The sequence below is a fragment of the Elephantulus edwardii genome, unplaced genomic scaffold (assembly GCF_000299155.1).
Source record: "Elephantulus edwardii isolate Elephantulus edwardi_28Jun2011 unplaced genomic scaffold, EleEdw1.0 scaffold00063, whole genome shotgun sequence".
NCBI lineage: Eukaryota > Metazoa > Chordata > Mammalia > Macroscelidea > Macroscelididae > Elephantulus > Elephantulus edwardii.
In genome coordinates this window covers 15738874-15765519 of record NW_006399813.1, presented here as the reverse complement: position 1 = coordinate 15765519, position 26646 = coordinate 15738874, and the positions used below count along the sequence as shown (strand labels likewise).

The window sequence follows — 26646 nt, the reverse complement described above, 5'->3', positions numbered from 1 at the left end:
CATACTTTGGGCATGCTGTAAGGAGGGACCGCTCCTTGGAGAGGAACATCATGCTTGGGAGGGTGGAGGGAACAGCGCAGGAGGGGAAGACTCTCTTTGAGGTGGAATGATTCAGTGACTGGGGTAATCAGGGTGGGTGTGTCGGAGACAGTGCGTCTGGCACAGGATAGAGCAGGGTTTAGGGCTATTGTGTATAGGGTCGCTAGGAGTCGCAAGCAACTCCATGGCATATAACAACAATAAATGTTGGAGAGGATGTGGAGAAATGAGAACTTTTATAAACTGCTGGTGGGATTGTAAAATGGTATACTTGCTATGGAAAGCAGTTTGGAATTTCCTCAAAAAGCTGAACACTGAAATTCCGTATGACCCAGCTATTACACTGTTAAGAATTTAGCTCAAGAAAATCAGAACTGAGACACAAATAAAGACATGTGCACCTATCTTCATAGCAAGTAATTATGAAGACCATGGACTGGATCAGGGGCACCTTAGTCTCCAGACCGACATAGTTGCTTTTCAGTATTCTGGAAAGGTCCTGATAGCAGATTTACCTAATGCAATTGTGTCTTTTGATTTCCTGACTGCTGGAGCCAAGAGTGTTGATTGTGCAGTTGAGCAAGTTAATGAGTCTTCTTCCTCCAATCCTCATGCCACATTCCTCCTCATAAAGCTCAGCCTCCCTAATGATCTGTTCTGCATATAGATCGAAAAAGTATGAAGACAGGATGCATTTCTGACACACTCCACTCCTGATTTTGAACTGTGCTCTCTTCTGAGGACTGCTTCCTGGTCCAAGTATAGAGGTATAGAGTTCGCCTATGCATAATCAAGTATTTTGGGATTCCCATTCTTCTCATAGTTAACCACAATCTGTTGTGATACACATAGTCAAATGCCTTTGCACAGTCAATGAAACACAGATACCACTCTGGTAGTCTCTACTTTCTGTCAAGATCCATTTGACATTGGCAATAATGTTGCTAGTGCTATGCATGAGAGAGCTAGACAATGACTAAGGGTGACAGAAGAATTGAGGTCTTTCAGTTGTGGTACTGGAGAAGAGTCTTGAACATACCATGGACCACCAAGAAAACAAATAGGTCTGTCTTAGAGAGCATGAAACCAAATTTCTCCTTAGTGGCTAGGAATTTTAAGCTCCGTCTCACATACTTTGGGCATGTGGCCAGGAGGGACCGATCCTTGGAGAAGGACATTATACTTGGATGGGTGAAGGGACAGGGCAGAGAGGAAGATCCTGGATGAGATGGACTGACACAGTAACTAGGTCAATAAGGGTAGATGTGTCAGAGTCAGAGAGACTGGCTCAGGATAGGGCAGGGTTTGGAGTTGCTGTACAAAGAGTCACTATGAGTTGCAGGTGACTTGATGGCACATAACAACATCACCTTTATAGGAGCACTTTTCATAAAAGCAAGAAAATGGCAGTAGTCCAAATGTCCATTAACAAAGGAATGGATTGTGCAACTGTGGTATTTCCACACAATGGAATGCTATGCAGCACTAAGGAACAGCGGTTTTGTAATACTATATAACAGGGGAAAATATAGTAAGCACTATGCTGAGAGAAATAAATTAGTCACATAAGGACAAATACTGTGTAAGACACCCTATGAATGTTCAAAAGGGAAAGGGAGAGGGAAGAAGGGGAACAGAAAAAAAAAACATTGCGACAGCAGAAGTTGGTGGGCGGAAGGGGGTGTAGGGATGGGGAAGAGTCAGTGGAGACTTGAAAAGATGGGGTGATAATAGGCACAGATCAATGGTAATTATATAAAATATAATCAATGGTACATAACAATAATGTATAACTGTATAAAACTATACAAACAAAACAATGTATATCAATGATTGTATAAAACACAAAGTACCCCTTTTCTACAAAGATGGCACCAAAAGTGAAGAAGGAAGTCCCTGCCCCTTCCAAAACTGAAGCCAAAGCAAAGGCATTAAAGGCCAAGAAGTCAGTCCTGAAGGGCATCCACAGCAAAAAAAAAAAGATCCACACGTCATCCACCTTCCTGTGGCCTAAAATGTAGACTCCGAAGGCAGCTCAAATAACCCCAGACGAGTGCCTCCAGCAGAAACAAGCTTGACCACTACGCCATCATCAAATCTCCCGACCACTGAGTCAGCCATGAAGAAGATAGAAGATAACAACACTTGTGTTCATTGTGGATGTCAAGGCCAACAAGCACCAAATTAGACAAGCTATAAAGAAGCTCTACTATGACAGTGATGTGGCTAAGATCAATACTTTAATTAGGCCTCATGGAGAGAAGAAGGCCAACAAAAATGGGATCATCTAAACTGTGTCCAGCTGGCTAATTCTAAATACAAATTTTTCTCACCAAAAAACCCCCCCCAACCAAGCAAACAAAAAAAACCCCACAAAGTACCTGTATAGAGCATGATGTATATGAATAAATGTATGCAAACCAATAAAAAATCTTAAAAAAATTGAAATTTATTATTTCTTAGTTTAAGACAGTATTTTTAAGAATATTAATGCTTGGCAGATGATCTGAGATTAAAGTTCTATTAACTCAGCTATTTCTGTAAGATAAGGGTTTTTTTATTCCACTTGTAAAAAAAATAATTTAATAAGAAACGTGAAAAAAAGGAGACACTAAAATAATTCCAACTGACATTCCTGTTAAGTTTTTTAGCAGTTATGATAACATTATCACACATTGTATCTTCCTTTTCTATTTTAAGAGTAAAATTAATACTGGAAGATTAACTATCAGGAAATAGTAGTTGAAAATGTATTAAGGTATGGGCATTATAAAATGCTTACACAGTAAATTTTTAGGTAATTATATCCAATTCCCCATGCCAGCCTTATACTCATTTAAATTTTGCCAATAGTTACAGTAACTCTATTCTTTAAGTGGAGTTAATGTGTGCCTGTTGTTATTACGTGCCATCGAGTCGCCTGTGATCCACAGAGATCCTATGTACATCAGCTCTGAATCTGCCCTGTCCTGAGCCAGTCTCACTCTGGTGGTGTAGTACATAGTGGATTGTGATGCTAACAAAAAGACTTCACGGCTCACAAACTTTGGCTCCCCAAGAGAACGATGGGCAGTGTAAGATTTACAGCCTCAGAAATCCAATGGTGGGTAGCTACGAGTCAGGAAGGTAGCTTCAGAACTCTGATAGCAGTGACAGGAAGTCAAACAGAAGTATTATGTCTCTTACTTTCAAGAGAGAAAAATACTGGAGGATTCTATTTTTGGAGAAAAGATGGAGATAATGGAGACAGGAATGAGACTGAAAAAAATTCACTGATGTTTTCAGTAATATCTGAGCATCAATCAATCATCCATACAGATAAATAACAACTTTGGCCAGGGAAGGTTAGTAACAATTGCAGTTCCTTCTCATCACATCACAGAAGAAGTTAATGGAATAAAATTAAAAAGATAGGTAGAAACCTACCTTTCTCAAATTTAGAAAAGGCAACGGATTTGAGGCTGCACTGATGACCTCTGCATGTTCCAATCAGTTCACCAGCACTGACGTCCCAAAACCTGGCTGTCTGATCACCTGCTGCTGTAACCTTTTAAAAAAATAAGGTACCACAATGTAACAAAACAATACTTTTTAACAATATCCCATATTCCAATAAAAGAATACTTACAAGTTTAAATTCACCAGGGACCCAGGCCAGATCAAAGACAGCATTCCAATGAGCCGTCCATTCTAAACAAAGAAAGCAATCAAGATGAAACATCAAGAATGTTCTGTGGCCTCCCTACGTAAATGCCATGCCTTAAAGCTGCAGTGAAAAGATCAGTGGTATGTTTAACCCTAAGGTACTGGGTCAAAGAGAACTGGCAGACTGAGAGGCATCACACACTCCCCCTCCATCATATTTGATGTCAAATACATAGCTATGAATTAACTCATAATATATTTTCTAAAACAGAAGATCTCTAACATAGTCTTCAGTTCAAAAACATTCATTAATCTCACCAGCTGACATTCAAAGGCCTGTTTTGGTTTATCTCTGTTTTCCTTATTACCTTATCCTGACCAACACTCTCCTCTTCCTAGATTCCAGCATGTAAGAATTCCAGGCATGCTCCCAAAAGGTATTTTTTTCTTAGGGGATTGGAAGGTGGGGAGAAGAATTTAAAGAGCAGCAATTTATTCTCTCACTGCTCAGTAATGTAAAATGTAAACTGAGAGCACCAGCTACAGAAGTATCTCTCCGCTCTTGGGGAAAGATCCTTGCCTCATTGAGTTCTGTAGTCTTAGCTTTCCTTGACAAATCTCACAAGGAATCTCTCTTTTTTCCTGTTTGTACTTGCTTTTCTGTGTCTATGCGGCTCTTTATGACTCAAAAGTGATTAGGTTTAGGACACACCACGCGCTACAGCCTTAATTTTTAAAAAACCCTTATTCTCATCCCAGGTTATATCCACAAGTATAGCATTTCACCATTATTTTAAAGAACACAACACAGTCCATAGCAATAATACTTGGACTGATGCCCAGTAAAGTCCAAGGCATCTAGCTGGGCAGAAATTATTTTTTTTAAAAAAGAGAAATAATGGTTATCAAATGAATAGAAATATGAAGGACAAAAGTTTTATTCCCTCTTTATTTACAGATTATGATCTGAGTTAAACTGTATGTCTGTCCATAGAGTTTTTAATGGATGTTTCAGAAGTAAATCACCAGATCTTTCTTCTGAGGCATTTTCTGGGATATATCTATATTAAATATTAGCATCACCCAGGAACTCTTAGGATGTTGCTAATGGTATTCCTTCAACTGGAGTGTTCTATTCCATTTCCACTGATTTAACATATACCAGATGAAATAGTTCAACCTTCATGAAAAACTGTCCTGACTGCCTTTACTGACATCTATGGCATTTTCTTTGTAGTTTTTTTAACACCACTTATGGTCTTTTAAACAAATTTTCAGTTACATAAACATTTGACTTTCAATAAAGGTTACTGACATTGATAGGCAGTTCACCCTTCACTTGAGGCTTTTGTCCAAAGAGAGCAAGGAAATACCATAGAGTTTACACTCAAGAATGGTGTGTACTAGGGTTGTATCCTTTATACCTGTGTAATCTGGATGCTCAAGAAATCATTTGAAGAGCTGAATTTTATGAAGAAGAATGTGGCATCAGAATTGCAGGAAGATTCATCAATAGCCTGTGTTATGCAGATGACTCAACTTTGCTGAGAGTGAGGAGAAAAGACTGAAGTTGTCAATGACTTCTTGTATCCACAATTAACACCTTTGGAACCAGTAGTCAAGAAATCAAAAGACGTATTAGGAAAGTCTACTGTCAAGGACCTCTCCAAAGTACTAAGGAGCATGGTGGTTTAAACACTAAGATGTACCTGATTCAGGTCATGGTCTTTTCAAGCACTTGCTATGCAACTGAGAGCTGGATAGTAAATAAGGGTGTCAGAAGAACCGATGCCTTTGAGTTATGATGTTGGAGTATATTTCTGAATATCCCATGAAATGCCAAAAGAACAAATACCTTTGTCTTGGAGAAAGTGCAACCAGAATGTTCCTTAGAGGCAAGGAGGGCAAAGCGTCATCTCACATACTTAGGGCATGTTGTCAAGAGGAGCCATTCCTTAGAAAGGGACGCCATGCTTGCAAAGACAGACGGTCAGTGAAAGAGAGGAAGACCCTCAGTGAGATGGATTGATACAATGACTCAAGTTTGTCAGAGATGAAGAGAATGGCACAAGAGAGAAGAGAGTTCAGATCTGTTGTTCATAGGGTTGATGAGTCATACTCAACACGACAGCACCTAATGTAAGTCTCTAAATGGGCTTTAACGGAAAATTAATATAATCAGAAATTTATTAAACTGTTACTTGAGATTGTATGAATTTAAAAAAAAGGTCAAAACAAAAATTATAGACCTATACTTACCTTTGAAACACTTCTTTTTGCAAGTTGGTGATTTTGTGTCATATAATCTTACAAAGCCTTCTTCATTGGCAACTGCTAGTATATGCTCCATACTGGGAGCTAAAAAAGAAACAAACATAGAAAAGTTGTTAAATTTCAAAATGTTAAGTTTCATAGTAAAACTATAAATATCATAATATAGATTAACTGAGAGACTATAAGGTAAATAAAAAGAATCTGGCCAATCTCCTCCCACGTGATTAACTGTCTCTGAAAACCCGCTGGAGTGTCAGCTATGGGTTGGTTCCGACCCGATGGTACACAACGTTTGTTAATACAGAAAAATCTTTTACTCAAATTTTCATCTGACAGGGTAGGTAGGCCATTTGAATCAAAGATTGTCTAAATTTGCCATAATGTCTGATTCAGCAAATGACACAAAAGCATCAAAGTTATCATCAGATATTTAAGAGAAAGGCTGAATCAAGAATGAAGTGTGGAAAAGGAGAAAGAGTGGCACACTGGCCAATAGCAAATAAAGGTTTATGATACACAGGTAGCCAGCAGGCTGAGTTCATTACTTTCAAATTCTCTTCTCTTAAATATTTACATTTTCTCACTAGCAGTAGGCTCAAACATACCTATTTTTGTTCCTGAGGCATCACAGAAAGTCATCAATTTGACCAGATTAAAACGGTTATCTACTGGGCAAAACACTTGTCCTCATGGCTGAGCCCTGCACAATCTTTCTCTACATTAGTTCAAACAATAGTGCTCTATCAGTCTTATGCTTTATAGGAAATATGTAACTATGCACAGGATTAAGGAAAGCTGACGTCAAAAATCTTGAGAGAACAGGTATTAGAAAAACTCTTATCCTCTATATTGCTGACTTTGTAAGGGAGAACTCTCAGTATATTCGTCTATTTAAGTGTGACATAAGTTATTTTGGTTTACTGTTTAGTCAAAATAGTAATTTCCTTACCAGAGGAGAAGGTGCATCCAAAAGGCGGTACTGGGTTTCCTGTTTCTCCATAAGAAGTGTGCTCATCGCCATAGCTGCATTGATAGGCAGTTAGAAAGGACTGAAGAGGGTATTGTGAAGACCACCCTAAAACAAGACACAATTCCTTACAGAATTCCAATATACTATAACATTTTTTAAAAAGTGAAGTAAATGTTTCTCATGTGTAGTTCACGGGTGTTCTGCGATTGTGGGTCGCAGAAGGTACAGACTCTTAAGAGATGGTAAAAGGCAAAGGGCCAAGGGCTTTATTAGGCAATGGCAAAATAGAGCTGTCCTGTCCTCTCTTTTATTACAGAAGCAGACACAGACTACATAAAGAAAGCCAAGTACACTTTTCTCAGGGTACAGAAATATAGGAAACATTCCTACTGAATTCTCTTTGACCACTCAAGGATCTGTGTATCTTATCTCAGGAAAGCAAATGGGTAAATAAAAAAGATCTGGGGGGTGTGTTGTTTGCAACCTCCTGCATTCCAGATCTTGTTAGCAAGAACTCTTCTGGTGCACTTAACCGTTTAGGGGTCAGAGACTCAGAAGATTGCTGACAAGGAATTGATCTTAGAACTGGATCTAGGCTGTTTTCAACCTGGACCCCTGAACATCCCTTGTTTTCAAGGGTCTCAGGTATTCTTGGAACATGTCCTTGTACAGCAGACCTCTTATTGTCACTAACCTTTCAGGGATCCTTCACTAGTGGTGTGGACATCAGAGTTGCATTGCTAACCAAAGGTCACTTCTGATGGTTCAAATCCTGAAGAAGCTCCATTAGTGAGAGATGGGAAATCTCGTTCTGTGTAATTTATTGCCATGGAAACCCAAAGGAGGGTCAACTAAGAGCTGGTTCTGACTTTAAGACAAAGAGACTCTGAAGATTATATATTTGATATAGATCCTCTCACTATTCACAGACATTGAGAATCTTCGGTTTCTAGAAGTGTTTTCCAAAAAATCTTACTTCTTCAGGACAAGAGCACTTTCAGCTGCTTAGTGGAGCATCGGTTAAGTGCTGAACTGGAATGTCAGCTGGAACTGACTCATAGCTGATTCTCCAGTAGTTTTTAAGAGTCTGTAAATCACACAGGAAGAGACTGCCATCTTTTTCCAGAAGTAGATTTGAACCACCTGCCTTTGAGTTGGCAGCACAACTCCTTATCACTAATGTACCATTGGCTTTATCATTTTAAATGAGAAATAAGATTATAAGGATATGTGGCCTTTGCATGGACTTAAAAAAGTCTTCCCCCTATCAAGAACCAATCTAAAAGTTGTTGTTGTTGTTGATTGCCTTATAGTCAAGAATGACTCATAGCGACCCCAAGAACAAAAGGCCTGAAGCCTTTCTACAACTATCAACATTTATCAAAGTTCATAGGGTTTCCAAGAGGCATGTTATTTAGGAAGTGGATTTAGTATTAAAACTGCCATTCTCTCCAATTAAAATACATTTTGGGAATGTCTACATTAATAACAAAAGACAAGTGTGGTAACCTTAAGAGTAAACTATAAAACAAACAAGTACACACCCATCATAAAACAAACATGTATGCAATGGGAAATAGAAAAATGGGTTCATCTTGGGTGGTGTATCCGTCAGCTCTGAAGAAGATTGAGCTGTGGTGCCCATTCAGGCCAGAATTTTGTCTGAGTGATGACTGAGAACCCAAGTTGTGAGCCAGGCTATAGGCAGCACTTTTCTGGTGGAGGGTGTGACAAGGGGTGGGGCACCTAGACTGGTTCTGTTGGCCTGAAAGGAGTTTAGACTAACCTGCCTGGCTAGAGATGGTGTCTTTGCCAGTCCAAGTGAAGGATGCAGACAGGAGACCCAGAGAGGGCTAGCATAAAGAAACTGTAACTGCCTATCAAAAACGTCTAACTGTGGTCAATCAGATTGGTCACATAAAAGTACCTAGTAAGAGGGAAGGTTCCCAGTCAGAGGAAGTGGGGCTGATTGCAGGTCAGGTGTACAAGGGTCTGCAGGATTGTGGAAAAACATTCTCAGAGCTTCTAGCTCCAGATACAAGATGGTATGAGCACGGCTTGAGGTAGAGCTGGGCCTAATAGGGATGGGGCAAATATCCACTATCTGGTGTGTAATGGTGGTGAAGAAAGTCACTCCTTTCATCTCAGTGGGTGAGCACAGGAAGATACAAGTTCCCACAGTATGGTAAACTGATTGACAAGTGGTAACTGAAGGCTAGAGGAGCTGAGGGATGACATCCAGGACATCCTCCAAGAAAGCAAAAGGTCATTAAAAAAGACAGGAAATAAAAGTTCAAAGTGGATGTTGGAAGAGATCAGGAACTTGCTCTTGAACATAGAGTGAAATGAAGAAGTAAGAGAGCTGAATAAAAGTGTAGTTGGAGAAGACAAAGTATTATGAGAAATGTGCAAAGAACTAAACTTAGAAAACACTAAACTTAGATAAATACAGTTGGCATTTCTCAAGCTGAAATTTGAAGAAAAAAAATTCATGTCGCATTGTAATACTGAAGGAAATACTGGATGAAGCAGAAGTAACAAAACAAGATGGAAATTCTTGACGGATTATTTTAAGTTGTGCATAACAGCGAGAAGAATGGGGACTTTAGAACACTGAATTATGCTCATTTGTCTAGTTTCTGAATGATGTGCTCAGCATACAGACTAAACAGGTATGGAGAAAGAATATAACTCTGACACACATACTTTTCTTAATTTTAAACTATGCAGTGTTCCTTTGCTCTGTTTAAACAACAGGCTATTGGTTTAGGTATAGGTTTTGCATGAGCACAATTAAGTGTTCTGGGATTCCCAGTTTTCTCAATGTTAGCTATAGTTTATTACAATCCACACAGTCAAATGCCTGAGTATTCAATAAAGCACACACAGATATACTTCTGGTATTTTCTGCTTTTAGACCGGATCCATTGAAAACACCAAAGATACCTGGAGTTCCACGGCCTCTTTTAAATCCAGCTTGAACTTCTGGCAGCTGTCAGTGTACTATTCTAGTAATTGTTTAATGATCTTCAATAATAACTTTGCATTCATGTAATATTGCTTGCTAATTGCCACATTCTGTTGGATCATCCTTTTTGAGGATGGGTATAGCTGAATTATAATATAGATCATGCCTCAACACCACCCAAAAAACCCCACAAAAAAACAACACACATAACTGGACCAACAGGCAACATCACAATAGATGGTGAAAAGGTTATCAACAATCCACATTCAACACCCATGATAACAGCAGTCAAAAGAAAGGTGTGTTAGTGACACTGGGTAAATCTGCTGTCAAGGACCTCTTTAACGTGGTATTGAGCAAGGATACCAGTTTAGACAATATGTTTGGAAATGAAGTCAGCAAAAGAGATGACCTACAATGAGTCTGACTGACACAGTGACTGCAACAATGGGCTTGAGTATGGACGACACTGTACAATGGCACAGGTTTGGGTACAGGGTTGCTGAGTTACAGTTGACTTCATGGTACTTAAAACCAACAAATCAGTAACTCTACATGTCTTAGTATTGTTGAGCCAATTCCAACTCACAGCAAACCTACAGGACAGAGCAGACTGTCTCATAGTCTAAGCTGTAAACTTTGCAGGAGCAGAGCTGGGCTTTTTCCCCTTTGAGGAGTATAAGATTCAATTACTGACCTATAGGTTAGTAGCTGAACACTTCACCATTGTGTTGTCCAAAACAAACAACACTTCTCCTCTGCTCCCCTAAAATCAGCATTTCAAATCCATTGCTTTCAAGTTCACTCTATCTATCCTACAAGATAGAACTAACTCCTCCACAGTATTTCCAAGCTACAGACCATCACATCTGTCTCCCATGAAGCGGCTGGGGGATCCAAACCACTGAACTTTTAGCAGCGAAGCACTTATCTAGTGACCACAAAGAGTCCTTAAATCAGTAATATTACAACATACTCTTAAGTTACTAGTAACATCATACATAATCAAGTGATCAAAGGGTCATGTATGCCAGTAGTTCTCCCTATGCAAGTAATACAAAACCCAAAGCCTAAACTCACTGATGTCAAGTTGACTTTGACTCCGTGATGCTCCCTCAGGTTTGGCAGGATTACCACCTTTCTCTCATGGAGAAGATTTTTTGGTAAACAGCCCAACACCCTGCACACTCTACCACTAGAAGTCTTTATTTTTAGGGAATTGCTTATAGGTAGAAATGAAACACAGGTCATGAAAGAGGAATTTTCACTGAGTGGATAAGAGAGAGCAAGACGAAAAGAGAGAGAAGGAAAGTGAATTCTTCTTGGGTCAGGATAGTCCTAAACAGCAAGTCATGCTTTGAGGCTTGTTTTTAATATAATGATATATAAGTCAACACATTTTAAACATATAAACAGCATTTACTCACGAAATGCTTACTGAGAGTCACATGTTCATTAACTACTAGAGAAACAATAACTAACAAAAGGTCTAAACAATTAACAAAATACACAATTATGGATATGCTGCTGCTTCTTGTTGTGTACTGTTGAGTCTGAATTAACTCATAGCCGACCTTTCAGTGGATTTTTAGAGGCAGTATATCACATAAGAGACTGACTATCACTCTGGCTTCATCCTCTCCAGGACATATCTGTTCTCTTGGCCATCCATGAAATGCTCAGTGCTCTTCTCCAACACCACAGCTCAACTGTGTCAATTCTTTTTCTGTCATCTTTATTCACTGCCCAGCTCTCAGATGCACATTAAGTAACTGGAATGACTACGGCCTGAATCAAACTCACCTTAGTCCTTAGTAGTGACATCACTACTCAATAATTTGGAAAGGTCCTTAACTGCAGATTTCCCCAGTTCAATGTGTGTCCTAATTTCCTGACTGCTGGTACCAATGGTGTTAACTGTGGATCCAAGCAAGATAAAGATGCTGACAGTTTCAATCTCCTCTCCATCCATGACACTGCCTCTCGGTCCACTGGTAAGAATTTTTGTTTTCCTGACACTGAGATGAAATTCATATATCAGAGGCTACATTCCTTGATCTTCGGCAACACGGCCTCCTCACTTTCAGCAAGCAGGGTTGTGTCATCATCTCCATAACGCAGGTTATTGGTGAGTCTCCCTTCAATCCTGATGCCACCCTCCTCATATCTAGCTTCTTGGGTAATCTGCTCAGCATACAGCTTGAATAGGGTAGGAGAAAATAAGTCAAGATTCCCCCCCAAAATTATACCTCATAAAAGAGAGAACAGACTTTATATTGTAGTTCTTCTAAACGTTTTCATACTTTCCAGTTTTGTTTTTTATAGAAGGTATTATTTGGCTGGAACAATGGGCTCAAGCACAGCAGCAACTGTGAGGATGTGTAGAACCAGGGTCACTGGAGCCAAAGTGACCAAATGTCCTCTAACAGCAACTGTTTGGTGACCATTTTTTTTTAGCTGATATGTTCTCAGATAAACCAGTATTAGAGGATCACAGAGGTAGCTTAAAGGAACTGGTAGGAAGGAGGCAAATAAATAGAATCCAGATGTAATAATTATTTCTAGGGGTATCAAATCACAATCCAGGCAGGGCATCATCGTTAACAAGCTCCTAAACACCACAAAAAGAAGCAATATAGTAAGTGATTATCTTGTAGAGTTCTCAAATATCCAAGTACAGAACTAATGTTAGAAACTAACACATCTGTTCTGAGGTTATGTAAATACAATACTTGTGGTTTAGGATTAAAAACTGAATTTTATTTCGGAGCCAGTGAGGTTGCCATGGTCTTCACAATTACTCGCAATGCATCAGAAAGCTGGACAATGACTAAGGATGACAGAAGAAGAATCAGTGCCTTTGAGTTGTGGTGCTGGAGAAGAGTCTTGAATATACTATGGACCAAGAGAACAAACAAGTCTGTCCTCGAGAGGACAAAACAAGTTTCTCTTTGGAAGGGTGAAACCAAGTTTCTCCTTGCAGGCTAGTATTTTAAAGCTTTGTCTCACATACTTTGGGCACGTGGCCAGGAGGGCCAGTCCTTGGAGAAGGACATTTTGCTTGGATGGGTAGAGGGACAGTGTAGTAGAGAAAGATCTTGGATGAGATGGATTGACACAGTAACTAGAGTAAAGAGGGTAGGTGTGTCAGAGACAGTGAGACTGGCTCTGGATAGGGCAGGCTTCAGAGCTGATGGGTCACTATGAGTCGCAGGTGACATGACAGCACAAAACAACAAGCCTCTTGTTGCATCCCTGAGATAATCTTTGAACTTTAAACAAAAAATATCACCTTGCCATTCTCTAAGTCAAGCAACAGTTAGCTAATTTGTAGACCATCTGCTTAAATACTGTGCTCTTTTAAGATCTATATAGCATTAACTTGAGAATAGCAACTTGGAAAGATCAGATGGGAAACTTAAAATGCTACTGAGTTTATGTTAATGGGGATGAATTAATTCAGAAAAGGAGGGTGAGAAAAGTTCTACAACTTCATAAATGGCATCACTGTCACAAAATTGTAAATGTACATACTACTGGATTAGTTTATGTCTGCTGTGTACATATTCTCAACAAGAACAAATAAATTATAGCTACAAAGTGATTAAAAATGGAATCATAAACAATTTAGGTGGAATTAAATGCAATATACTTTTAAAAATCTAAATCTTGTTTAAATTGTTATTTGAATGAAAAGGAGCTCTGGTTGCTTATTGATAGGGAACTGCACTGTCAATGTGAAGGTCCGTGGTTCAAATCTCCAACTGTCATGGGAGAAAGCTGAGCAATCTCCTCTCGTGTGATTACTACCTTTACTACCTGCGAAAACTGGAAGATCAGCTATGAGTCTGGTTCCAAATAGATAATGCCCAACAAACAAGTAAGCTTCTGTTACATTTAACCATTCAGGTACATTTTCTTTTATGACGTTGTTGTTTTCAGAGACAGTCAATCACATGGTAGGAGCTGCTCATCTTTCTCCCCACAAAGCAGCTGATGGATTAGAATTGCCTGCTTTTGTGTTGGCAAACTTACTCCTTACCAGTAGACCATCAATTCTAAGAACAACAAAAACTCAAGCCAAAATTACTGCCATCGAGTCAGTTCTGACTTTTCCTCCATTTGGTTTTCTAGGCCGTAAATCCTGATAGGAGGAAACGCATATTTCTCCCAGGAAGATCTGGATTTGAAAGGCTAACTTTTGGTTTAGCAGCCTGATTATGCCTCCAGGCTCCTTTTAGATAAAATACACACACTGTGACTGCATCCATTATTCTTTCTATCCTACTTCTTACCTTCTGAGCTTTGTCCCTGGGAAATGCTACCCTAGAAATTCTCATTATTTAGGATTATACTTTGACTTTATTGTCTACAAACTAACATCCAAAACCCTTTAAACAGCCTGATAAGGTTAGTGACTAGTTCCTGACTACTTCTTCCATTTAGGAACCCCCTACAACACAGATTCCATCTATAAGCCACTTTTTGATCCATACTATGCTACAGAAGCCATGGTGGCACAGTGGTTAACTGCTAACTTAAAGGCAGTGGTTTGAACCCACCAGCCCCTCTGAGGAAGAAAATATAGTAGTTTGCTTCCTACAGATCTACAACTTTGGAAATATCTTTGAGGCAGTTTTACAGGGCTTCGGTCTGTTGTTCATAAGGTCACACTGTACTCAACAGCACTTAACAACATAGGGAGCTTTGGTGGCTTAGGGATAGGGAGTTGCACTGTCAACATAAAGGCATGCTATTCTAATCTACCCACTGTTCCGTGGGAGACAGATGAGTAATCTACTCCCATGCAACCTCCTGTCTCTGGAAATTTGTCTAGCTATGAGTTGATTCTGATTGGATGACACTGAGAAATAGGGTCTCAGTGTCTAAGAACTCCACGCAACAGCAGTGAGCTATGCTGTTTTCTACTTCTGAACACATACCTGCAATACTTTTCCACACAAACTCATTTAGAAAAACTAGGTTTCCTCAAGGTACAATTTAAGCCCCTGGCATTGACTATATGTAAACTTTACAAAGAATACAAAACTGCAGAGTTTTCTGAGAATCAATTGTCAGATCAATGTCCATATACATGCATTTCTAAAAGTGGTCTGAAAAAGCCGAGGCTCTTCTTTCCAAATCTTCATCACTGGCATTCTTCTCTTTTCCAAAAATGTCCCCACTCTTACATCTTTCACTGACCATGGCTTAACAATGTCTGTGACTCCAAGAGGCAAACAGATCATTCCTTTACCAAAGGCACCATAAATATTCTTTAAAAGCTGTACTTCCAATAAAATTTTCCTTTTTGCTTAACAATTCTCTACCAAAATATCAAATCCACTGCTGTCATGGCTATTCTGACTCGGATCCCGCAGTTTCCTCCTGTTAAAATTTACAGTCTCTGAAACCTGATGCAGGTTCACCATGAGTCAGAAGTCATTTGATGGCAGGGAGTTTCTTGTTTTATTTTCTTTGGGTCAAAGTAGAACTGCCCCACAGAATTTCCAAAGTAGTGGTAGTAGTCTTTAGAGAAGTCAATTGCCAAATCTTTCTTCTGCAGAATGACTGAGATTGACTACCAGCCTTTTATTTTAGGTACCAGCACAGCGCTTAACCACAGCACTACCTGGGTCTCTCTTTTTGTTGCCATTATGTACTATGGAGTTGGAGGCAACTCATAGCTGTCCTTCCACAGTTTTTTGGAGGCTGTAAATTATATAGGAGTATAATACCCATCTTTTCTCCTTCGGAGGAGAACCACGTACCCTTTGGTTGGCAGTGTAAATTATTACCCACTAGGCTACAAGGGTTTTCCTTGGTCTTAAAAGTAATTTATATTGTTTTGAGCTACTAATAAGAATTACTATAGTATTTGTAATATATTAAAGAGCCTATAGCATTTTTATGTAAAATACCAAAATATAAATTATTTAAAATATAGTCTTTGCATCTGTTTAAATTCAATGATAAGTTTTAGAAAAAGTTACTAAAAGAGAAAAGGTTACTTAAGAGAGAAAACGAGTGAAGAGAACAGTAATATACAATAAGGGTTTGCTTAAGACATTGTAATAAGTGCATCAATTAACGGTAATTATTGCCTTTGAATGATTGGGGGAAAATTCAATGAGATTTGTCAAGTTTACATTTAACTCAAAGAAAACATTAAAATTTGTTTTTAGGTGTCAACTTGAAATACAAAGAATAACCAATATTTTCATTTTAGAAAGCTTTTTTGCAGCAATGTGGAGACTAAACCGGAGGCGAGAAATTAGGATGTCACTTGAACATGTAATAATTTAGACAAAGCAGATCTAAGAGAGTAAAGAGGTAGAATCAGTGGTAACAAGAGAAGACAGGGCAGATTCAAGACATTAAAGATATTTTTAAATGTATATAATGAAAATTGTATGACAATTTTCTGGCTAGGAAGACTGATTTAAAATAACTTAGTTCAATCTCTAGGTCAATATGACATATTCTCTCCAAGGGGAAAGATGAATTCAATTCTGAGCATCTGAGTTTGAGATGCGTGTGGAACCAAACATCTGTGTGAAGATATCCATAAACCAATTACAGGAATAAGTTAAACACACAGAAAATGGAAGGCTGTAGGCAGAAGTAGGAGAAGCTCTAGCTATGATTCTGATCATCGAATAACACAGGCGGCACAGAGTGGAGATTCTATGGATGATTTTGGATAGAGCAAGATTTTTATTGTTTATAGGATTGCCATCCTCTGGAGTATCACATAACAACAACAAAGAGCCAAAGATGTTAATATTAACATTGGAGGAAAAAAGGATTCTTCAAGTTTTAGTGTCTAACAGTAAGCAGGAGCTCATGGGTAGTTCAAATAATTATTGTCTTCAGCTGCTAATAAGGTTGGAGGTTTGAATCCACCCAGAGGTGCCTTTAAATAAAGGCCTAAAGATGCGCTTTTGAAAAAGAAGCCATTAAAACTCCATGGTGGAAAAAAAAAAAAAACAACAAAAAAACAGACACCCAAACCAAAACAAAACCTCAAACAAACAAACAAACAAAAAACCTCTATGGCACAAAGTTCTGAGCCACATAAGATCCTTATGAAATAGAATTGCTCATTTAACAACTGGTGTCTAGCATATAGCACTGAATGGATATTCGTGAAATGGAGAAAGGCAGGAAGTAGACAAACAGAAAGAAGTAAATACTAGTTAGAACATGCAATAAACTAGATAGATAATGCAGATCTAAGATGGTGAAGATACTTGAACCAGGAAGCAGTTGTCAGAACACAGCATGGAAACAAGGCATGATTCAAAATCAGGAAAGGTGTTCTACAGGGATACATCCTATCTCTATATCTTTTAAATCTATTTGCAAAGGAGATCATCCCGGAGGCTGGCCGTTATGAGTAAGAAAGATATGTTATCAGCATTGAAAGAAGACACATCAACAACCTGGTTGCCTCATGCAGATGACACGACCTTGCTTGCTGAAAAGAGGAAAACCTGAGGCGTATGCTGCAAAAGGTCAAGGACTGCAGTCTTCAATATAGATAGACTGAAGCTCAACATCAAAACAAAAATTCTTGTCACTGGGCCAAGGGGCAGCATCATATGATAGAGAAGAGATTTGAGATTGTTAAGTTTCAGCTTGTTTGGTTCCATAATAGTTAGGAAATCAAAAGATGAATTGAATTAGGAAAATCTGCTGTCAGGGACCTCTCTAGATTGCTAAAGAGCAACGATGTCAGTCTAGAGACTAAAGTGCGCCTAATCCAAACCATGGCCGCTCCAATTACTTGCTATGCATCAGAGAGCTGGACAATGACTAAGGATGACAATGACAGAAGAAGAATGGATGCCTTTAAGTTGTGGTGTGGGAGAAGAGTATAGAACATACCATGTACTGCCAAGAGAACAAACAGGTTTATCCTGGAGAGGCTAAAAAGCAAGCTGCTTCTTGGAGGCAAAGATTTTCAATCTCCACCTCACATACTTTGGGCATGTTGCCAGGAGGAGCCAGTCCTTGGAGAGGAAGACCCTGGATGAGATGGATTGATGCAGTAACTAGGTAAGGGTAGGTGTGTCAGAGACAGTGAGACTGGCTCAGGAAGGTCAGAGTTCAAAGCTACTGCACATAGGGTCGTGATGAGTCTCAGGCAACTCAACAGCACATAACAACAAGATAGTGAAGAAGTACAGTCAGTTGTGATAAAGACAGGGCAGATTCAAAAGAACATTAAAGAATCTTTCAGAATGTATATAATGAAGATCGAGATAGAGGAGTCTTATATGATGAGTGAATGAAGAAAATATATGTTGCAAGACAAGAGGGCTTTACTTCAAGGTCCCACAAATAAGTTGAGTGAAGCTGGAATCAAAACCTGTCTTACTCCAAAAACAGCTCCAAGCACTGAGGTCAAGGAAGTTTCTCTTACAAGGATACAGCAGGAACAGGAAGTAGGGCATTTAGAATTAAAGAGATTATTTCAGAGCAAAGTATGGATTATCCATAATTTTAAAATGAAAGTGAGACATTGTAGGACTATTCCTCAGTCTCCTTTTCAACATCATTGTCCTAGACCTATACCTTAAAGGTCCTTCTTTGAAATTATTTTCTTTTGGTTTTCCATTTGGTTTCAAGGTGAAGAACGATTTCCCAGCACAGTCTAAATTTAAACGTGTTAGATCTCATTCCTGTCTAAACTTAGTCTGGGTAAAACCCCTACTATCAGAAAATACCAATCAGAAAGTTTTAGACACCAAATTCCAAGCTCAAAATTCTTGTCAGTGTGTTAGGATATTTAAAGAAGTGTAGAGAAGTTAGATTTCTACATAACATGGAGAGATGTCTAAATTATACCGTTAAAACAGCTGGGTTCCATTTCTATAAATAACAATACCATCATCATTTAAAACACACCTCAAATACTATGCTCCCATTTATTAATAGTGGGTAATTTTGGGGTATACTGTGGTTATGGAGATCTTTTACCCTATAATTTCAAGTTTTTATGAACACGTAGTAATCAAGGGTAGAGAGAAGGGGTAGTAGCATTTCCCTTGGTTTCAAATGTTTTGCCTTTTCCGCTTGACTAAGTTCCTTAAGAGCGCATCTTATTCATTGTTGTATCATCTAAACACAGCAAAAGTTCTAATTCTACAACAAATGGATGAGTTAATCAATGACGAGGAGGGTTTGTAAAACAATGAAAGAATCTTTTCTTTTACTTTTCCATAATTTTTGGACTCATGTACTTATAACTTGTTAGTCAAATTTGTGTCTTCTAGGTTGCAACACCCCCATGATACATCTTCAAGGATATGAACATGTACAGCCAAGCACAATCAATAAGAGTGCATCTAAATTCCAAAATCAATCTCCATAATAGTCTATGTGTTTCCTACTGCCAGAGGGGCCCTTTAGAGTAGTGAGAGAAGATCTTCACCCTGAAACCCACAGCGTCCCTTTTCAGCAGGAAGTAGCTAAGAGAATACGCCATCCCCTTTTCCTTATGACTCAGGGTGAAGTCTCTCTCAGGGAGGAGTGATAGGGAATGGCAAAGGACACACTGACAAAGAAGATTAATCAGAACTGGCTTTGACAAGCGCTGTGGCATTTGGACAAGAACAAACTGGGAGGAGGGTAGAGAGAATAGTGCAACAATGAATGAATGGAAACCCAAAATCTCTGTAAATGTTTATGAAAATTAATAAAATATAATTATAGAAAACAAACAAACAAAAACACTAGCACTTTCTAATTAACGCAAAACAAAGACATAAGGCCATATAGGAACTTGGACGGAGATAAATTAATAGAACTTCTCTCTTTTCTTCGGTTTAAATTTACTATTTTTTTAAAGTGCTCCAAGGCAATGAGAATGAAAAGCAGTTTCTTCTGTAGGCCGCACTAATGCTAATTCACCCTTACGGTGGGAAAATGCGGCGTGGCGGGTGTTGGCGGTGAGATGGGAAAGCGCCCTCCGCCAGCAACGACCAGCAGTTAGGACCGTTACTCACCGTTTCTTGGGGCGCCAAGCAGAGACTGGCGAAGCACGAAACTGAAAAGCATCTAGGCTAGAGGAAAAGGCTCAAATGAAGGAAAATGTCTCTAGCAATGTCCTCAAATTGTGCAGAAGACGTAGCTTTTCCCCTAAGACTAGTTACTGCTTCCAACTCGCGCCACTGGACGCCCCAGCCACCAAACTCCGCGCCAAACTGACGTCACGCTCTCTGATTGGTTCCTATCGAGGCATCAGGGCTCCTTGCGGTCACTTCCTCCTTTGAAGCCCCGCCTTCTTTGCGCCAATCCGCGGGAACCTGGAGTTCAAGCGCTCCCTGAGCGCCTGCGCAGGGGGTCGGGGAGACGTTGGCGAACCGCTGGGTGGCGAGAACGCATGCGTAGCACGGGTTGCCAGTCAGCGGAGGGAAAATCCGCGAGAAGGCGGTGGGGAAAGATGGCGGGTGTGGGTCGGAGTTTTCAATCTTTGTGAATAGGCTGTTCGAGTAACTGTTTAGATCATGGCGTCAAACTCAACTAAATCTTTCTTAGCAGATGCTGGATATGGCGAACAGGAGCTGGATGCGAACTCTGCCCTGATGGAACTGGACAAAGGTATTGGAGAGTGTGTGCCGAGTGAAAAAAGATCTAAAGGGGAAGTGGCTCCACCTAGTGGCAGCCTTGGGAGAGGCGTGGAGCACGCGTGCGCATGGTCATCAGCGGGCGGGGAGGGGATGGACAGCGTCAGCTTTTGGTAAAGGAGTGCTTTGAGATGCAGAGGAAGCCTCCAAGATCGTCCTCTCAGTAGCTGAATTGTACCAGCAAAACGCTAGTCATGGAACACTTTGACCACTTGAGGGCACAGTCCCTTGATTTTCCACCTGTGAAAGCGAGTTGAAACTGTTAGGTGACCAGGTGCCATCAAGTCTAAACTGATAATTGACATTTCAGTGACTTTTCAGAGGCTGTAGATTGCACCTCTGTCTCTCGAGGCAGCTGGTGTATTCGAACAGTGATTTCTTTGAGTTCGCAGCACAGCTTCTCACCCACTGGGCCGCCGAGCTCCCCCATCAAAATGGATAGGTTCTAAAAATGCTCCGTTAAAACTGTAAAATTATGCATTTAAGTATGTTAAATCGAGACAGGGATAAGTTAGAAATGCTGAATAATCTGGGGCATACCTTATTTGATTTCCATAACTGCTACTTGGAAGAATTTCTGAAAAGTTCGGACCCTCATCCATACAGACAAGATTTTTAGGGGTAGGAGGGCAACTTAATGAAGAAGAAGGAGCTTTGGAATCAGACGAGTTGAATTTCATTTCTGCATGTTTTTTTCATCATGGATAAGTTACTTCACTTGGCTTCAGTCAGTCAGAGGCTTATGTGTGTTGTGTATAGTCAAATCGGAGCCGACCCATAGCTGACCCTCCAGCAGGTTTTCAGAGGTAGTTATTAGCAGGGGAGGAGATTGCCTATCCTTCGCCTGGGGAACAGGTAGATGGTGGAGTCAAACGACCTGCTTTTGGGATTGCAGCTCAACTTCTTGCCACTAGGCCATGTTTGCATGGAAAGTTGTGAAAGTATTATGACCTGGCAATATTAATATAAAATATTAAGAATTATGATAGATGGTGAAGAGATTGAGATTGTTAACAAATTTAGTTTGCTTGGCTCCACAGTCAACACTGTTGGTACCAGCAGCCAGAAAATCAGAAGACATTACATTGGGAAGTCTGCTGTCAAGGACCTCTCCAGAGTACTGAAGAGCAACAGTGTCAGTCTGGAAACGAAGGTGCACCTGATCCAGGCCATAGTCTTCGCAGTTACTTGCTATGCGTCAGAAAGCTGGACAATGACTAGGGATGATAGAAAATTGATCCTTTTGAGCTGTGGTGCTTGACAAGAGTATTGAATATACCATGGACTGCTAGGAGAAAAAACAGGCTCGTCCTGGAGAGGGTGAAGCTGGAAGGTTCCTTGGAGTCCAGGATTCTGAAGCTTTCATCTGACATACTTTGGACATGTTGCAAGAAGGAACCAGTCCTTGGAGAGGGACGTTATGCTTGGGAGGGTGGAGGGACAGTGCAAGAGAGGAGGACCCTCAGTGAAATGGATTGATTCAGTGACTGGAGTAATGACGGTAGGTGTGTCAGAGACAATAAGGTTGGCACAGGATAGAGCAGGTTTCAGGGCTATTGTACTTAGGGTCTCTACGAGTTGCAATCCGGTTCATAACAACAACAACAATAATAGAATGATAGAGGAAGCTCTAGGGGTCTAGTGATAGAGAGTTGTACTTCCAACCTGAAGGCAGTCCTGGCAAGCCTCCTAGCTGGTCAGCAGGAGAAAGATGGATAATCTCCTATGTGATTTACAGCTTCTGAAAGCCCACTGGAGGGTCAGCTATAAGATTTTTCTAACTGGATAGCACACACACACACACACAACCAGAATGGTATTTATGTATATCATGATCTGGAAAGAAAAAGTAGGTATTTGTCATTAGTTGAAAAAGTCAGAATTAATAAGAAATCTTGGTTCTCTTATGTAGGAGGGAAAAAACTTTATTTAGCAATGGCAATAGTTCTTTTGTTGTTTTAAAATGCTTTATTATTTTTAAAAATATTTTTTCTTTTGTACCGGTTTACTTACAAAATTCATAAAGTGCATATACCTTGGTTTTCACACTGGATCTTGATGGATTGCTAGCCAATATATGAGATACTGAGAATTGAACTAGAAGTCAGAAGGATCTATACGTACACTCTAGGCCACTTTTTAGCTCGCTGGCGTCCATATGTCTGTCAATTTCCTTAGGACTCCAGGTTTCTTCTAATTTTCCCCCCCATTTTATCAATTGGTAAACATTTTTAGGCTTTTAAAAAATCCTTTATCTTTTTATCAGTATAAAAATGTCTCTGCATCCCAATGGAACATTTCATTCCTTTGCATGACACTATTTCTAATGCATCTCCACCAGGCAAGATGATGTTGAGCTTTGTTCTTTCTGTTACTAATGCTAGAAGGCCTTTTCCTTCCTGAAATATGAAATATGCTTTGCTTTTTAAACATTACACAGTCATTTCTCTTCTCCTCTGCTACACTTCTTCCTCATTCCTCAGTGACAGTTTTAGATCTGTTATTGTCTGATATCCTACCAGGGAGCTCTGGAAAGATAAATGGATGGGTATTGAATGTGTTTAGTGGTTGTGCTGCCAACACAAAGGTATGTGGTTTGAATCCACCAGCCTGCTATGCAAGAGAAAGATGGGCATTCTTATCTTCTGTGATTTGCTGCCTCTGAAAACCCCCTGGAGGGTCATCTGTGAGTCGATTCCAACTCCTCAATGAACAACAACTATTGGCTGTAATAGTGGGCTCCATGATCAAATGATGAGGATGGTACAGGATAGGGCAATGATCAGATACTGTTCACAGGGTTATTCTTAGTCATAGCTGACTCGATGGCACTTAACAACATTAAGTATTGGGGGGTGTCATAGGGAGTTGCATTGCTAACCCAAAGCCCTTGACTTTGACATTTCTGTTTATCTGTTCAGTCATTTATCTATCTTGAAACACCTTCAGTATGAATTATCTAAATGGGGGGAAAATTAGCCATAGGGGCACAAGGCCATGAACATCGCGCTCCAAGGACCAGAGGAAATGAGACTAGCACAGCCTTCACTGCCCCAGAGCAGGAAGCAGATTGCCTATAGCTCAGCTCCATGCAACTTGTAGAGCCTCACCAGAGGTCTGTTTGTTCGTTGTTGACTCACAGACTCACGGTTATGGTACCAGCATGGGGTTTCTTAGGGCAGGAAGTTGGAGAGTGGGGGAGGCAAAGAATATTACCCAAAACAAGTTCAGGCTTTAGCCTAGCAATGCCAAAGCACAATTCCTCAATAGATCCAAGTTCATGTTTCAGTGCAGCAGTCAAATCTAAATCATCCAGCGAGATTTGCCTGAGTGGTTGTTACCAAATTGCCCAGCAAGATTTGCCTCACTCTTAAAAAATCTGCTAGGGGAGAGGTACTTTCCCCACCCAGATGCCTTACCTGCACATGGCAACCTGTCCTAGTCCTGGAGGAGACCTGGGCACCTTCCAGCAAGCCAGTAGGCGGGCTGTTGGACACTCCCCGATAACCTTTATAAGTCACCTGCTTTCCAGCAAGAACAGCCAAACCTTTAACTGTGGCCAGCACAAATGGAAGAAGCCTCAGATCACAGATTGTCACCATTTCTTCACTGCAGTGCCACAGCCTCTCCACCACCAGGGTCTTTATACCTCTGGTCTTTCTCACCTCAAGTCTTGCTGCCGAGTGTGAGAAGCCCTCTTTGGCTATCCTAGTCCCACAGCTGATGCTGATTTACAAGACCATACATCTACAGTTAAGGTAGCTAGAGACCAGGGGGGCTAACTAATGGCTAGAAAAAGCCAACCTTTAGGCTAACACCACAGGATTATATCCCAGCATCAAGAAAACAGAAATCCTCACTATTGGACCAAGAGTGGAGCAGTGATGTCAGTTAAAGGACTAAGGTACGCCTGATTCAGGCCATGGTCTTTTCAATCACTTACTTTGCGTCTGAAAGCTGAACATTGAATAAGGATAACAGAAGAAAAATGTATGCCTTTCAACTGTGGTATTGGAGAAGAGTACTGAATATCTCATGGACTGCCAAAAGAACAAATATATGTCTTGGAGAAGGTGTGGCCAGAGTGCTCCTTAGAGGCAAACATGATAAAGTTTCGTCTCATGTACTTTGAGCATGTTACTAGGAGAGGATTTTCCTCGGAGAAGGCCATCATTCTTGGAAAGGTAGAGGGACAGCCAAGGGGAGGAAGACCCTCAGCTAGATAAACTGACACAGTGACTACATCAGTGGGCTCAAATGTGTCAAGATGTGAGGATGGCACAGGGTAGGACAGGGTTCAGATCTCTTGTTCATTGGGTTGCTATGAGTCATACTCTCCTCAATGGCATCTAACAATGGCAACATTGGACCATTAGGCAACCTCCTGGTAGAGGAGTGATTGAAGTTGTCAGTTTCATTTTACCTGGATCTGTAACTGACTGAGAAGGCTGCTCTTCCTGCCTAAGCAGACAGAGGCTCAGGGAAGCCACGACTTCTCAACAGTGGAGCTCCCAGTTTTGGCTCCTTGCTCTTTATTTCGTTTTAAAATTAATTTTTAAAATATGTTTATAAGCATGTAGTTGTAGAACATTTATTAAATACCTATGTTAAAAAGATTATCTTTTCCACTTTGAAGTGCCTTGGCACTTTTGTTAGATTAAAAATTTGAGATGTTTTCTCTCTTTTAAATTTATATTTTATATTAGTTTGCATACAGAATTTGTATACATTATGTTTCACACTTTACTGCACTTACGTTGTGTTTCATCATTCCCATACATTGTGTTTTAGAAACCTAATCCCACTTAATTCGCCCACCATTAAACTGTCTTTTGAGATCTCCACCAAATCTTTCCTGTTTCCTTTACCCCACTCCCCTCCACTCACCAAATTGTGCGACCCTAGGAATTCTCCCCTACTCATCCTCACCCTCTGCTCCCACCCCTTCCCCCACTTGGATCCTCATACTAGTTCCTGTTCTGCTTTTACAATAATGGTCTTAGCAGTCGTTATGAGACTGAGTTCACTCAGCATAATGCTCTTTAGTCTCCGAAGTTATCTAGTAATTTTCAAATCATTGCCCTTGACTCCTGCATAGTTCCAACATGCGAATGTGCCACAATTTCTCAATCTGTTCGATTGTAGTTGGACATTTGAGTTATTTCTGCATTCTTTTGATTATGAATAATGCTCATGGATAATCATTGTGGTACAAATCTCTGTGTCTCAGTTTTTATTTCCTTGGGGTATATTCCTGCACTGGAATAGCTGGGCCATAGGAAATTTCTGTGTTCAGCTCTTTAAGGAAACATAAAACTGCCTTCCAGAGTGTACCATTTTAAAATCCCACTAACATTGTATAAGAATTCCTATCCACATCTTGTCCAACATTTATTGCTTGATGTCCTGTTAAACTTTGATACTGTTTCTGGGATGAGAGGATATCTCATTATGTCTTTGATTGACATCTCATTGCCAGTGATTTTTAGCATTTTTTTTTTATGTGTCTGTTGGCCATCTGGATGTCTTCGTCTGTGAAAAGTCTTTCCATGTTTTTTGCCCATATTGTAATTGGGTTATCAGTTTTTTTCTTGTGGAAGCCTTGTTGTTGTTGTTATGTGCCATCGAGTTGCTTGTGGCTCATAGCGACCCTATGTACAACAGCCCTAAACTCTGCTCTGTCCTGTGCCAATCGCACTGTCTCTAACACTCCCATCCGGATTACCCCAGTCACCAAATCAATCCACCTCCTGGAGGGCCTTCCCCTCCTGCGCTGTCCCTCCACCCTCCCAAGCATGATGTCTGTCTCAAAGGACCAGTCTCTTCTTACAACATGTCCAGAGTATGTTAGATGGAGCCTCAGAATCCTTTCCTCCAAGGAGGAAAGATTTAACTCTTTCCAGGATGAATCTGTTTTCCTAGCAGTCCATGGTATTCTCAGTACTCTTCTCCAGCACCACAGCTCAAAGCCATCAATTCTCCTTCTATCCTCCTTAGTCATTGTCCAATTTTCTGATGCATAACATGTGATAGCAAAGACCATGGCCTGTATCAGACGCACCTTAGTCTCCAGAGAGACACCATTGCTCTTCAGTACTTTGGAGAGGTCCCTAACA

The 26646-nt window shown here is 40.2% G+C and overlaps 2 protein-coding genes across 5 annotated transcripts in view; one reads left to right on the top strand and one right to left on the bottom strand.

Moving 5' to 3' along the window:
- DTL (denticleless E3 ubiquitin protein ligase homolog (Drosophila)) overlaps positions 1-19961 on the bottom strand; it is an 85172-nt gene extending 65211 nt beyond the window's left edge. The window contains exons 1-5 of the mRNA XM_006888010.1: positions 19910-19961; positions 6908-7033; positions 5944-6042; positions 3668-3729; positions 3466-3586 (exon numbers count right to left, since the gene is read on the bottom strand). Of these exons, the coding sequence (XP_006888072.1) occupies positions 3466-3586; positions 3668-3729; positions 5944-6042; positions 6908-7033; positions 19910-19961 (460 nt within the window). The remainder of the gene's footprint in view (positions 1-3465; positions 3587-3667; positions 3730-5943; positions 6043-6907; positions 7034-19909) is intronic.
- A 226-nt stretch (positions 19962-20187) lies between these two features.
- Positions 20188-26646, top strand: part of INTS7 (integrator complex subunit 7) — a 126733-nt gene continuing 120274 nt past the window's right edge. For 3 of the 4 annotated variants that reach the window (XM_006887966.1, XM_006887964.1, XM_006887963.1), the window contains exon 1: positions 20188-20504. In XM_006887966.1, the coding sequence (XP_006888028.1) occupies positions 20411-20504 (94 nt within the window). In that variant the 5' untranslated portion in view covers positions 20188-20410. The remainder of the gene's footprint in view (positions 20505-26646) is intronic. The other variant, XM_006887965.1, reaches the window with a different exon arrangement.